At 48.1% G+C, this 15,608-nt stretch overlaps 1 protein-coding gene across 1 annotated transcript in view; it reads left to right on the forward strand.

Annotated features, from left to right (window-relative positions):
- EAF1 (ELL associated factor 1) overlaps window positions 1–15,608 on the forward strand; it is a 234,333-nt gene that overhangs the window by 69,764 nt on the left and 148,961 nt on the right. The window contains exon 4 of the mRNA XM_069648753.1: window positions 15,288–15,454. Coding sequence (XP_069504854.1) covers window positions 15,288–15,454 — 167 coding nt within the window. The remainder of the gene's footprint in view (window positions 1–15,287; window positions 15,455–15,608) is intronic.

Below are 15,608 nucleotides of genomic sequence, written 5' to 3' on the forward strand. Positions count from 1 at the left end.
AAGAACGGCAGGTGCGGTATAGATGGCTATTCCCAACGGCCAAACAGTTTTCGTATAACGGCACACTCCGGAGAATCGCCCATCTTGAAGACGCCAGTAAGATTATGCGCCCGTCCTCACCCAAAGAGACCGCTTCACCAAACCCGGAGGCAGAGGGAGACCCGGAGGCCGCTCCCTCCCCGAAACCCAGGCGATCCTCATGGTCCAGGGCACCAACACGGATCAACAGGAAGAGGTAGACTGGGATGGAGTCGCACTACATGTAACTCTGCCCCACACACTAATCGGGTGCCCAGCTCTCGCCTGCAGCGAGCCAACATTCCTGACCCAGCTGAAGACCGCTACTGACCACAGTGGTGGGCTTTGTCCATGCCCATTCCAAGGTACGTTCCATCTCGGTGTCCTTGGAATTCTGAACTACTTCTAGTAACTTGATTGGCCCGGTTGGCCAGGGGTTTGGCCGCACTCACAATGTCGACCACCCTGCCAGTTAAAGTTATGGCCTCCCGTTGGGGGCCTGTGTTAAAACCCCAAGAGCAGGACGACACACATCTAACCCTCACCCGTGATGGCAGTTAGTCTGCTCTCCTCTGACCCCCCCCGAAATCCAGGGCAGGCGGAACTCTAGCCCAGGAACACCAGAACCTACAACTCCTCTCGCTCAACGTCAATGGGCTGAATTCCCCCGCCAAGCAAAAGTCGATCTTACAGAAACTTCAAGACGAGGAGGCAGGGGTGGCGATGCTCCAAGAAACTTGCCTTTTCCCGGCAGACTTCGGGCGACTCCGCTCCCGAATATATCCACATCAGTTCTTCGCCTCAGGAGGCTCCTAGAAGGGGGGCACTGCGATCCTCTTTAGGAAAGGCCTAAATCTCCAGGTCTGGACTCGAAATCATGCCCAGAGGGCCGATTCATAGAAGTTAAATGCCTTTTACTAGGAGACCTCTATACCTTTATCTCAGTATACGCCCCTAACTCGGGGCAGGCGATTTTGTACGACTCGCTGGCCGCCTCTCTCTCAGGCTTTATAGAAGGCCAGACGATAATTGGGGGGGATTTCAACAGAGTACCAGACCCTATCAGAGACAAATCCTACCCCCCCGCCCCTGGAGACTTTACGCAGGCACTCAACCTCCTGCACCTTTTCAGAACCTCTTACGTCCATCGCACCTTCTCGAGGATTGACCTCCGCCTGACTTCCCTCAAACTCTCGCCTACGCTAACAAGGTAACCATTGGCCCAAGGATCCTACCCGACCATGCCCCAATAATTATGGAACTCCAAACCCACATGACCCGAAGGCTAACTCCCTGCGCAGATGGTCTCTTTACGATCCAATCCTCAACGACATGGCAATAAGGGACAAAATCGCAACCACGATTAAGAACTTCCTCGAAGAGAATCCGGTTGCAGACACCTCCCCCGCAAACAACTGGGACGCTATGAAATGGTGATTAGAGGTGCGCTGATCGCACAAGGGGTGGCCTTTCACCGTAACGGGCGACAATCCCGGCTAGCTCTTGAGGAGGAACTTCGGACAGCGGAGGAAACTCATAAGAAAAAAGGCTGGTCTCCTAGGACACAACGGGCCATCCGCACAGCCAGAAAGAAGCTAGAGGCCCACTGAGCCGAGCATACAGCGCAACTAATGGCCAAGACCAGGCAGTTTTACTATGCTAAGAACAACAAGGCAAAGAAGGTACTGGTAGCCAAGCTGGCCAAAGGAAGACGCACCAAACCATCACTGGGCTGCGCAATCCACAGGGAGTGATCTAGTATGCAGAATCAAAGAAACAGCTGGCAGTAGACCACCTAACCCGAGTGATGACCGCAACTCCACGGAATAAATATAAACAGGAAGAATACCTGCGGGGAGCAGCTTTGCCACGCTTACCCGATCCGGCGAGAGAGACCCTGGAGGCACCGATCACGGACGAGGAGGTTGAGGAAGCCATCAAATCTCTCAAAACTCAGGCTCCGGGCCCAGACGGATTCTCCTCAAGATTCTACAAAATATTCAAACCCCAGTTGATCCCCCCCTTGGTAACACTCTTCAACTCTTTCAGGGAAACTGGTTTGGTGACCCCGTCAATGCAGGAGTCTATCACGATCCTCCTACCCAAACCAGGGAGGACTCGAGGGACCCAGCTTCATATAGGCCAATTGTCCTGTTAAACATCAACGCTAACTTTTATTCTAAGATTCTGGCTAATCGTTTAGCTCACATCCTCCCTGACATAATTCATCCCTATCAAACAGGCTTCGTGTTGAACAGAGCGGCAGGAGACATTCGTAGAACCCTGAATCTGGTGGATCTCGCTTCCCGAAACTCCCAGGGCCTCGCACTCATGGCCCTAGACGCCATTAAAGCGTTTGATAGGGTGGACTGGTCATTCATGAGACTTACCTTAGAAGCTTTCGGTTTTGGCCCAACGTTTCAGACAATGGTATTGGCCAATTATAAAACCCCAAAAACCCTTCTGAGGTTCAATGGGTCCATATCAACCCCGATCCCCTTAACCTGTGGGACAAGACAAGGCTGCCCGCTGTCGCCCCTTCTCTTTGCGCTAAAGATGGAACCCTTTGCCCAGAAGATCAGGCAGAACAATCTTATCGAGGGCCCCCAGGTTGGCCTATCCCAACACAAAATCTCTGTACGCTGACAATGTGCTGCTCATGCTTTAAGTGGCCAGCTCCTCACTAAAGCATGCCCTAGCGGAAATAGCTAGCTATGGGGAGGTCACCGGCTTCGCTGTCAACTTCTCCAAATCGGTAGCCCTGGGCATTGGCCTCCCCCGGGAGGAACGGGAGGCGCTAACAAGGATGTGCCCAATCACATGGGAAAGACAGTCCATCCCTTACCTAGGAGTTCATATTACGGCGAACCCAAAAGACACATACCAGGCCAACTTCCACGGACTGTTTGGGAACTGGAAGGGGATCTGAAGCGCTGGGCAACACAGGAAATTTCATTGATGGGGCGCATAACAGCCTGCAAAATGAACTTGCTCCCGCGATTCCTCTATGCCTGCTCCTCCCTTGTAGTAGCTATCCCAGCACCAGCCCTTCGAGACTTGCAGAGGAGAATGCTGACGTTCATCTGGAGGGGCAAAAAGGCCAGAATCCCCCATAAAACGTTGATAGGCAGTTCTAGGCTGGGTGGACTGGGGGTCTGCAATCTACAGGCGTACAGGGTGGCAGCGCAAGTGGTAGACATCCACGCTTGGCAGTCAATCACGAACCGCCCCAGATGGGTGGAAATGGAACAAGCACAACTCCCGCTCCCCCTGCGATTTCTCCCACATATTCCACCCCCCCTCAGAGAGCGTTGGAAGAGACTCCTGCTGACGACCAAACACGCTCTGAGCTCCTGGGATTGGGCTCTGAAACAAAAGGGAATCCCGAGAGGAATAAGCCCCCTATCGCCAATTTTCCACAATCCAACCTTTTTGCCAGGGGCAAACCCCTGTAACTCCCAGAACTGGATAGACGGAGGCCTCGAGACCCTAGAACAGCTATATGCTGGGAACCTTCCCTGCACATTCGAACAATGCAAGGAGGTATTCCAACTTCAAGAGAGACAGATTTACACATATCCAGCTGCGCCACTGATGCTTGCATCCTCAAACCCTCCAGGCGGCCACGCACCCCCTCACCGCTCTTGAATGAACGCTTAAGGACCTTCCACTTCGAGGCAGGATTTCGACCCTATATAGACGTTTTTTGGGAGACTTTCTAACTTCAAAGACTCGATGCATGGCCCAATGGGAGACCGACCTGGTACACCCGATTGACGACCAGACCTGGGTGGATATTTGGGCTTGTACCCACTCTGCGTCGACCTGTGTCACCAACAAGGAATGTGCTTACAAGTTCATGCTGCGTTGGTACTACTCCCCTCTTAGGCTTCACCATATGAACTCCCATGAATATGGACTATACCTGCTGGAGAGGGTGCGCCCAACCGGGCTCCGTCTTTCATATGTGGTGGACATGCTCAAAGATTCTGAAATTTTGGAAACGGTGCTTGTCGACTACTGAACAGCTCACCGGGACTACGCTCCCACTGGAGCCCGAACCCATCCTGCTGGGGGTCCCTATCCCCAGAGTCTACCCGTGCTCTGGGAACAGAGCGAAACTGCTAACCCAATGTCTCCTAGCAGGCAAAACTGTGCTGGCCCACTTCTGGCAATCCCCGGACGGCCCCTGCGTGGCTCAGTGGTGGGGGAAGCTGTGGGACATATTGATCGCAGAAAAGGTAACTGCGTTAAAGGCAGGAGTCCTCCACCGCTTCCAGAACATCTGTGCCCCAGTATTGGAGTATGATCAGCGATTCCCCGCCCTGTCCTACAAACCTATAAGTACTCGGTGGGCCCTGAAGGATCAAGAGGACCCATGAGGGGGAAGCATGGAGGGCGGGCCCGAGAGGCGGGGAACACGAGGGGAAGGAGCCTGAGACCGGGGCAGGGGGGAAAAGAGTCGAGTCAAAAGGAAATGGGGGGGTGGGGGAAGAGGTGAGATAAGTATTGCAATACTGTATGTTTTTTCATCTTGCCTTGGTTTAAAATAAACATGTTTAAAAAAAGAAGAAAAAAAAGTGTATGCCATGCATGGATGCTAATAAAAGGTACACCCGCATGGGGTGAGGCAGTAAAAAGGGCAGAAGAAGGTTGATGTACTGGTGGGGAGTATTTGTTACTTTAGGAGTAACGAAAGGGAGTGTTGGGAGTGAGGTGGTCTTTCCCGCCCCTCTTACCACTCTGTATAGATGAATTTCGCTTGTGCTGAAGGGGGGAGACGTCCCCCCTGCAGCCCAACTGCAATCTGTGTTAATCACCTACTAATTACTAACAAGGAAAGCATGTAACCAAGCCTTATTGAAGTGCAAAGACTCCATTTTCTGTAACCCACCAGACGCCAACTTTTACTCTGCCTGAAAATGATCTCTAAAAGCCTGTCTCTCCCTCTGCCCTGCGCCTCACACTGCCAGCCCCGGCTCCTGCCGCCTCCGCACAAACCCTGCTCTCACGGAAGTTAAGCTGTTCATTGTTGCAACCTTTATTGCCGTCCCAGAACAGATGAGCTCACTGCGCCTTGTGACACCAGAACAGGCCCCCACCTGAGTGCCCATTCATCTCATCTTACCTGCCCATGCCGCTTCTGAAACCACCTTGCCAAGCTGCAGTCCACCAGGCTCATGCCCCTCTGCTCTTTGACACAGATACACATCTGACCTCTCGTAGTGACAAAACAAAGACACCCACGAGAGCCCTGACCCCAGACGCTCATATATTCTTTCTAATCCTAACACTTGTCTATTCGTATCATGAGGCATTAGGTAGATCAAAACCTCCAAGATGGGCACCTGAGTCGGGGACTCTAGGTTTGCACCGGGGTGCAGAGGGTAGAGTGCATACCTATAACTTGCCAATGAACTCTGAGAAGCACCCATATTCCTACCAGACTTTTATGATTATCATTTGTCTCATGTTCTCAGATCCTGTCATTGTAAAATAAGCTAGTGAGGGAGTGTATCATTTTTGCTAGCACAACCTTCACCTCACGGAGATGAGCCTAGCTGACCCACGTGCTGCGGGAGTAACCCAATTGTATTGTTTACTTGTAGAATTGTTTACTTGTAACGTGACGTAATAAATTACAATTTTCTATCTTATAATGTGCTGCTCTTGTAATGTTTGGCAGAGTGCTCTCTGGGCAGCAGAGTTCTCTGCGTGCACAATTTATTTTATATAAAACGTTGTTCTATTGGCACTCTATCTCCTGGTTTCATTCCCTACTGTGATGAGTCCATTATTCTGAGTTTTGGATATTGTGTCGGGGAATGGGTGCCTTCACTTTCTCTAAATGGTTTGGTTCTTAAGGTCTTGGGAGATGAGATCTGGTCGAGTAAAGAAATCCCATGCCCGTCAGTATTTGTGGCTATGATTGACTCCTGCAAAGCATTTACATGGTTAACCGAAAATGACTATGGTCAAAGCTTAGGAAAGGGAAAATCCCCCCTCTCTACTTTCTATTATGGAACACATTCATGAAGATACCAGGATAAAAATCAGGTTGGATGTTAAGGGAGATCTGTCTGATTCTATATCCACTACAAGAGGATTACGCCAAGGTTGCATTTTGTCTCCTTGCCTTTTTAATCTTTATTTATCAGATTTAAGAGGCTTTACAAGATGTCTCATTAATCAGCCTGAAAATGGGAGGTCAATGTATCAATTGGTTGGCATATGCTGACGATGTTGCCCTTCTTGATATGGCACATGTTGGTTTTCAGTGCCTCCTCACAGCTTTGAGCCTCTATGCCAAGGTAAATGAATTACTCATAAACCACAAGAAATGTAATGTCATTCATCTTAACCAAGGTAGTATTTTTTTGGGAAAATGGATGGTTCATTGATGGGTTTGAATTAGATGTGACTAGTGAGATCACCTATCTGGGACTCCACCCAACGGGTGGATTTCTTTCAAAAAAGACTTCCACCGTTAAGTGTATTGAAAAAAGTAGATCAATTGGCATATCAAATAAAGAAAATATATCTTACATTTTGTAAACTCTCCAACAAACCCTTGTTAAGATTCCACATAGGAAAATTGATCGCGAAGGTCTTTTATGGATTGTAGATCGAACTATCCTCATTAGACCTACCATAGGAGAGACTGGAAGGATGGTTATGGAAGAAAGTGTTGACTTTGCCACTCTCGGTTTCCGATTGCATCTGTGAGGCATGAATTGGTCTAACATCAATACAAACTTGGTGCCACTGGTGTGTTGTCTCAATTGTGGGTAAAATGTATTTACCCCTAATTAATTCAATGTTTGAGGATCTTAGATTAGAAATGTTGAATGAATCCTCAGATTTTTTGAACACTATGAATACAAAAACCTTAGAGATGTTGAATAATTGTTACAGATCGAGAATTTAAATATTGGAAAATCCACTTTTGGTGAAACAAAGTATGAAGAATTTGGATTGGATATACTACATAGCTAAAGTTTGCAGCTATCGAGCCAATTCAACATTGTTCTATCCGGACAAATCTTTGGGCTCGTTACCTAAATACTGTGGGCAGTTTCCTTGTCCTGATACCAGAAGTACCTTCTTTATCGTATCTGCTGGTACTGGGACCATTCTTTGTTTGCTCAAAGGAGCGTGATCCCAGTATAAGGAAATATGAATACTGTAAAGATAAGGCAGTGGTTTAAACGCTAAAGCACATTGTCATTGAAGGCCCAGAATTAAAGGAGATCAGAACAAAATATTTTGATTGTTTTTTCCAGCTCGGACTGTTTTTGTGCACTGAGAACATATGGAATCGTCTCAGTGCAGGTAATGACATACTTCTAACATTTGAAGTAGTGAGATTCCTTTAAGAACTGGGATTAGCTAACACATTTGTATTGCAATTGTATTTTTAGAATTTGTAATGTGTGTTTAGAATGTTCATTTTAACCATAATCTTCTTTTGCTATCTTAATTGCACCTTTTTTACATGTTCTATAATGCTTTTAAGATTAGAGGTTAACATTGCTGGCTGTATTTTTTATGTACTTTGTGAGAGGCCATTGTTTTTGACCTAACACAATAATGATAAAAGAAATGTAAAAAGACATAGCTGCCACCAGCCTACTCTCCAACACACTGTCACGCTCACCTGATTCCCACGGAGGCGCAGGTCTGGCTTCGAGTGCTGATGCTTCTTCAATGGTGAAGCGCAGGACTCTGAAGATGCACAGGATGGGCCCCTCTACTCTGGCCTTCCTGGCTCGCAGGAATATTCCCCTGTGCGTGAAAAGGGAGTATTACCTACTGACGGAATAATGCTCAAGCCTCCCACTCCCTTCCAATCCTCCACGATACCCTTCCACGATTCCCCGTGAAGTCTCACCTTAGGGTCTGGAAGGATGAGTTCTCCATCCTGCTTCTGATGCAGGGGCGCGTTGAAACCCAGTTACTTCACTGGATTGAGGTTTGATGGGAGTTCAAAATAAGCTTGACTATTCAGGTGAGGCGTTGTAAGAGTTCTGTTGCACGTTCAAAAGTTCAAGCTTAATAATAATGTTCGTTGTCTTTTTGCAGCAAGCGCTAATGCTTATGTCTTTTTCCCCTTAGGGGCCGGGGTTCGGAATGCCGGAGATATGGCGCCGACCCGAAGTGAAGCGTGCAGTTCCAGTAAATGACAGGTAAGTTCTGGATGAGCGTTCAGGTAATGTCTTTGCATTCGCTCATTCAATGTCTTTGTCTTTTTTCCCCATAGGGGCCGGGGTCCGGAATACCAGGAAGCGGCAGGACCCGAAATGAAATGGGAATGACCCAACAAGTAAGTCTTATAAGGAAACTGAGCCTTTCCTATTCCCTTCCTTCTCTCACCTTGTTTTCTTGTCTTTTTCTCTCTAGGCTCAGGGAAGTGGGTGCGGATCCGGATGATCGCTGCTGAAGATGGAGGCGCCCAGGAAAGGTGAGTGAAATACAGCGCTGCAGCGATCGAAGCGAAATGCTTTTAAAATGATGTCTTCCCTTTCAGGATCATCGGTGTGATGTCTCTGTGATGCAGCTTTAGCAGGTAAGGTCTTCTTTCTGTCCAATTCTCTCTTATCTCCCCTTGCAGGCGACCCAGGATGCTGACGGGCGTGGCTGAAATCCAGATGCAGGAGCTGAAACGGTGAGCGTCCAGCTGCGAGGAGCAGAACAACGCGAAGCGTGAGTTGCTGATCGGGCGTGGTTTAAATAGCTTTGGAAGAAGTTTCAGATATGTTTCCTTCCACCGATCAGGTATGTATCCTTCCCTGACCACACCCAGGTGGAAAGTAGTCCCACAGGTAAAGTAGTTCCATTCAGGCCTCAAGAGGGCCTGGATGTAGCAGCATGGTCTGCATCAGGTAAGTGCACATTAAAACACTTGAACACATGTCTAGCTTGCCTGGTGCCTAAGGCTCCAGGACAGGGGTCTAACATGAGCCTGGCGCCTAAGGCGCCAGGACTGTGTCCAAAGGGCCCCCGATTGGGCCCGCTGGCACTTCCCTGGGGCAAATGATTCCTGCCTCTGGGGTTGCTGGGTCGGACCTGGCTCCTTGGAGGTAGGCATCATGACAGTACCCCCCCCCCCCTCAAGGCCCCTCCCAAGGTTGTTCCCTCCGGGGGTTTTGGCTTGTTCGGAAATCTCCGGTGGAACCTTTGTATTAATCGAGGTGCGTGAACATGGTTACTAGGCTCCCACGATCTCTCCTGAGGTCCATATCCCTTCCAGTCAACAAGATAGAAGAGTTTTGACTTTAACACCTTGGAGTCTAAAATGTCTTTAACTTTGAATTCTAATTCCCCTTCAATTTGAACTAGGTCTGGAGGCTTGGACAGTCGGGTCCCTGGTTGTACTGGCTTCAAAAGTGATGCATGAAAAACTGGATGAATACGCATGTTAGACGGTAAATGCAGTTTAAAGGCCACGGGATTGATGATAGCCTTGATGGGATAGGGTCCTATGAATCTGGGATTGAAGGTTCGCGGGCCCTTGAGGGGTAAATGTTTTGTTGCTAGCCATACCTGGTCTCCTACTTGATAAGGAGGAGTTTTACTTTGGTGCAAATCAGCGTTTTCTTTATACTTTTTCTTGGCTTGCTGTAAATGAGTTGCAGCTTCTTTGAAGGCTAGGGTTATTGTGGAATGCAGATGATTTACTGTGGGCATTTCCAGGGTCAGAGGTGGATCTAGGTCAGAGGTCCGAGGGTGGTGACCATACAAAGTATAAAAAGGAGTTTGTCCGGTTCCAGAATGCAATGAATTGTTGTATGCATCTTCTGCGATCCAAAGGATGTCTTTCCAATTTAACTCGGATTGGTGTAACATGCACCGAAGATATTGCTCGAGAGTCTGATTGGTTCTCTCGGTTTGTCCGTCGGTCTGGGGGTGGTGGCTGGTGGATAACCGCACATCTATTTGTGCTAGTTGGCAACACTTCTTCCAAAAATAGGAGATAAATTGACTTCCACGATCCGAGACTAATATGGAAGGGAAACCATGTATGCAAACTATATTCTCCAGAAATTCCTTGGCCAAGGTGGAAGCTGAAGGCAAACCTTTTAAAGGGATAAAGTGGGCCATTTTGGAGAATAGATCCACAATTACAAGGATAGTGTTGTAACCAGCACAAGGAGGCAGGTCAGTTATAAAGTCCATTGACAAGGTGTGCCATGGTGCCGGTGGAATATCCAAGGGTTGAAGTAGGCCGGCTGGCCTTTCCTTTTGACCCTTGTTTTGGGCGCAAATTCCGCAAGACAATACAAAAGACTTTGTCTTTTCTCCAAGAAGGCCACCAGAAGTGGCGTTTGATTTTTTTCCTCCGTTTTAGCGATACCAGGGTGTCCTTCCATTAATGATTCATGATGATGGGCAATAACAAGTTCTTGCAATTCTTTACTTGGCAGAAACAACCGCTCCTGGAAGTAGGGTAAATCGTCCTTAACGGTGTAATGAGGACCCTTTTGACTCCATTCCAGTAAGGCTGAAGAGTCTAGAAGTTGTTTTACTTGCGTTTGGATGTCCTCAATAGTTTGCAATGAAGTTAGGCCTAAGATTCTTTGTTCAGGTATGATTGGCACAGGTTCTAAACTCGAATTGGGATCTTCCATGCCAATCCGGGATAAGGCGTCCACTTTACCATTCTTGCAGCCAGGGTGATAGGTAATTACAAAATCAAATTCCGCAAAGAATAGAGCCCATCGGAGTTGTCGTGAAGATTGAGCTTTGGCCGTCTTTAAATACTGTAAATTTCTGTGGTCCGTAATTACGGTGATGGTGTGTCTTGCCCCGAGAAGGTAGTGACGCCAAGCCTTGAAAGCAGATTTAATAGCCAGTAACTCTTTGTCGGTAATTGCGTAGTTGATTTCAGGAGGAGAAAATTTCCTGGACCAAAAGGCCACAGGGTGTAGTTGGTTAGTTTCTGGGTCTCTTTGCGACAGGACAGCTCCCATGGCCGAACTGGATGCGTCGGTTTCCACAATGTAAGGGAGATCTGGGTGCGGGTGCTTCAATACAGGTGCAGAAGTGAATTTGGTTTTCAGGTCCTGAAAGGATTGTTCGGCCTCAAGAGTCCATTCAAAGCGTTTGTTTTTCTTTAGGAGAGCTGTGATGGGTTGGACTGTTCGGGAAAATTCCGGGATGAATCTTCGATAGAAATTGGCGAAGCCGAGCATGCTCTGAACTCCCTTCACCGAGCTAGGAGATGGCCATTTGAGGATGGGCTCCACCTTTCGCGAGTCCATTCGGACTCCTTGAGGTGTCAGGATGAATCCGAGAAACTCAACTTCTGTGGTATGAAAAACGCATTTTTCGAGCTTTGCAAATAGTCTGTGCTGGCACAATTTCTCAAGAACTGCCCTAACATGTTTTCTGTGATCGGATTCTGAAGAAGAGTACACCAGGATGTCGTCAATATAAACAATGACACAGACATCGATAAGTTCCAGAAGAACATCATTCATAAAGTACTGAAAGGCGGCAGGTGCATTGCACAAACCGAAGGGCATCACCTGATATTCGAAGAGCCCAAATTTGGTGCGGAATGCAGTCTTCCATTCGTCGCCTTCTTTTATACGCACCAGATGATAAGCTCCTCGGAGATCTAACTTGGTGTACACACAAGCGTCATTCACCTGGTCGATAAGCTCAGGGATCAGGGGCAGAGGATAACGATTCTTAATCGTTATTTGATTTAGGGCGTGATAGTCTATACATGTTCTAAGGTCGCCCTCTTTTTTCGGCACGAAGAACAGAGCTGAGGAGACTGGAGACTTGGACGGGCGAATAAAACCATTGGCTAGGTACTGATCTAAATACTGACGCAAAAGCAGGTTCTCAGGTTCTGTAAGAGCATAAATCCTACTACAAGGTAGTTGAGCATTGGGTACCAGATCGATTTGGCAATCATAAGACCGATGGGGAGGTAACGTGTTAACCTGTTCCTTCTGAAAAACGTCTTGGAATTCTTGGTATTCTGACGGTAGCTGTACAGGGGTGGAAGTTGCTGAGGCTAGACCCATAACTGGATTTCTTGGATAACAAGTTGGTTCACAATCAGGAAAACTTATCTTCTTTGCTCGCCAGTCAATTCTGGAATTATGTGTTTCTAACCAATGAATTCCAAGAATTACTTGAAATTGTGGGGCCTTGATCACATCAAACACGATTGCTTCCCGATGTCCATCCTGACCCACCAGTGTCATTTCAACAGTGGAATGCGTTACAGGCCCTGAGGCTATTTCGGTTCCATCTACTGTAGTAATGACATCTTGGGTTACTTTCGGGGGGAGAGGGCGCTTAATCCTGGAAGCCAATTCACGGTCTATGTAATTTCCAATAGCTCCACTGTCGATGTATGCTTTTATAGCATGCAACTGCTGAGGCTGTTTTGGGTCCACTAGCACCATTGGCATGACAAAATGCGAGGTCAAAGAGTCTGTTTTCAAGCTCGGCAAGCGGACCCCTACGCTTGTCGGGCTAGGTCGTTTCCCGAATCAGGTGTCAATAAATCGTTATCAGTGGCTCCAACCACCTTCTTAGGTGGTTTAACCAGAAAATTTCGAAGAAAGTGACCGGAAGTCCCGCAATACAGACAAAGTTGCATTTGCCGCCTTCTCTCTCGTTCCTTCTGCGTTAATGGTCCTTTAACACCGCCGATTTGCATAGGTTCGGATACGACGGTACTCTTGGAGTTAGCGTGGGTTTTGATCGGTACTCGGGTTTCGTACTTGAACCGATCTGCTTTTCTATTTTGAAGTCTGTGATCAAGTTGAACCACCAAGTCTATGTAGTCTGCGCAGACCTGGGGTGGATCTACTATCTGAGCTAGAACATCCTTAAGCTCTCTGCGCAGGCCTCGATGAAACAATGTGATCCTTTTGTTTTCCGGCCATCCAGTTTTCACAACCAGTCTATTAAAGGTGGCAACGTAGGACAGGAGATCCTGATTACCTTGTCGTAAGGATAGCAGTTTGTTATCAAGGGCCTGTCCTTGAGTGTGTCGAGCAAACAATCTTTCCATGCTGGCCTGGAAACCCTGAAAATTCTGGAGAATGGGATCATCCTGATTTACCAATGGAATAGACCAATCAGCAGCACTGCCACTGAGGTAAGATAGTATAAAGGCTACCTTGGTCTGGTCGTTAGGGAAGGCCCCGGGTCTGCATAGAAAGTGTAAACGACATTGGTTCATAAAGACGGCATATTTCTTGGGATCCCCGCAAAACGTTCAGGCGGGGCCAAAGGCATGTGTCCAGGTAGATTGATTTGTACCGGGTTATTCAAACCCATAGATGTGGAAGTACCTCTGGAATTAGGTAAAGGAGTGTGCCCTGCCTGGGCCTGCAATAACCTTTTGGCCAGGTCATCTGTTCTTTCCTTTGATAGGATCAGTTCTCTTTTGAGAGCGTTAGTCTCCTGGCGGGCTGAGTGCACTTCTGCCCGTAATTCCCCCAAAAGTTGGGCCAGCTGATCTGTCTCGGAAGTCTCCATAGCGCCCGGGTGGTAAATTGTGGGTAGGCTTGGCGTTCTGTCACGCTCACCTGATTCCCACGGAGGCGCAGGTCTGGCTTCGAGTGCTGATGCTTCTTCAATGGTGAAGCGCAGGACTCTGAAGATGGACAGGAAGGGCCCCTCTACTCTGGCCTTCCTGGCTCGCAGGAATATTCCCCTGTGCGTGAAAAGGGAGTATTACCTCCTGACGGAATAATGCTCAAGCCTCCCACTCCCTTCCAACCCTCCACGATACCCTTCCACGATTCCCCGTGAAGTCTCACCTTAGGGTCTGGAAGGATGAGTTCTCCATCCTGCTTCTGATGCAGGGGCGCGTTGAAACCCAGTTACTTCACTGGATTGAGGTTTGATGGGAGTTCAAAATAAGCTTGACAATTCAGGTGAGGCGTTGTAAGAGTTCTGTTGCAAGTTCAAAAGTTCAAGCTTAATAATAATGTTCATTGTCTTTTTGCAGCAAGCGCTAATGCTTATGTCTTTTTCCCCTTAGGGGCCGGGGTTCGGAATGCCGGAGATATGGCGCCGACCCGAAGTGAAGCGTCCAGTTCCAGTAAATTCTGGACAGGTAAGTTCTGGATGAGCGTTCAGGTAATGTCTTTGCATTCGCTCATTCAATGTCTTTGTCTTTTTTCCCCATAGGGGCCGGGGTCCGGAATACCAGGAAGCGGCAGGACCCGAAATGAAATGGGAATGACCCAACAAGTAAGTCTTATAAGGAAACTGAGCCTTTCCTATTCCCTTCCTTCTCTCACCTTGTTTTCTTGTCTTTTTCTCTCTAGGCTCAGGGAAGTGGGTGCGGATCCGGATGATCGCTGCTGAAGATGGAGGCGCCCAGGAAAGGTGAGTGAAATGCAGCGCTGCAGCGATCGAAGCAAAATGCTTTTAAAATGATGTCTTCCCTTTCAGGATCGTAGGTGTGATGTCTCTGTGATGCAGCTTTAGCAGGTAAGGTCTTCTTTCTGTCCAATTCTCTCTTATCTCCCCTTGCAGGCGACCCAGGATGCTGACAGGCGTGGCTGAAGTCCAGATGCAGGAGCTGACACGGTGAGCGTCCAGCTGCGAGGAGCAGAACAACGCGAAGCGTGAGTTGCTGATCGGGCGTGGTTTAAATAGCTTTGGAAGAAGTTCCAGATATGTATCCTTCCACCAATCAGGTATGTATCCTTCCCTGACCACACCTAGGTGGAAAGTAGTCCCACAGGTAAAGTAGTTCCATTCAGGCCTCAAGAGTGCCTGGATGTAGCAGCATGGTCTGCATCACGTAAGTGCACATTAAAACACTTGAACACATGTCTAGCTTTATGAGCCTGGCACCTAAGGCTCCAGGACAGGGGTCTAACATGAGCCTGGCCCCTAAGGCGCCAGGACTGTGTCCAAAGGGCCCCAGCTTGGGCCCGCTGGCACTTCACTGGGGGAAATGATGCCTGCCTCTGGGGTTGCTGGGTCGGACCTGGCTCCTTGGAGGTAGGCATCATGACACACACTTTCTGTGTGAAGAAAACTCAACCAAGGACAATTTGGGGAACTCGGTGATCACTCATGCCCTGGTGCCCATTTTGGCTACTAATGATAGCCCCCCAAAAAAAAGAGTAAGCTGCTACAAGAGGTCTTTAGTATAAGATCCCACTGGCAACAAAAATGATTTAAAGACAATCAGCTTGCAGAAAGTTAATTTACTCCTCATTAACAAAAGGTAACTCCAAAAATAATGTTGGACCTAACAACATGCCTCTTATTTCCAGGGCAGAAGGCAGCAGCAAGATTCAAGCACGAATAGAGCAGCAGTCCACTAGACCTGTACCACCCTCCTCTCAGCTTAAAGCACCATCAAAGCCACCTGTTGGGCCAAAAACCTCTCCTATGAAGGATAATCCTTCACCCGAACCACAGCTAGATGATATAAAAAGAGGTAAGTTGAAGCTTTCACTTTGTTGTCTATCTAGCTTAGTTTTCTGCTCTTGTGCTAATTTCTAATTGATTCCTTCCTCCCACTGATTCCAGCTGTTCTTCGGAAATGTTTCCACCAACAGGGGGCGTTGCATGGTCCTTATCGGTTCCATCTG

Source organism: Ambystoma mexicanum, chromosome 2q (genome assembly GCF_040938575.1).
Source record: "Ambystoma mexicanum isolate Mex_15411 chromosome 2q, UKY_AmexF1_1, whole genome shotgun sequence".
Lineage (NCBI taxonomy): Eukaryota > Metazoa > Chordata > Amphibia > Caudata > Ambystomatidae > Ambystoma > Ambystoma mexicanum.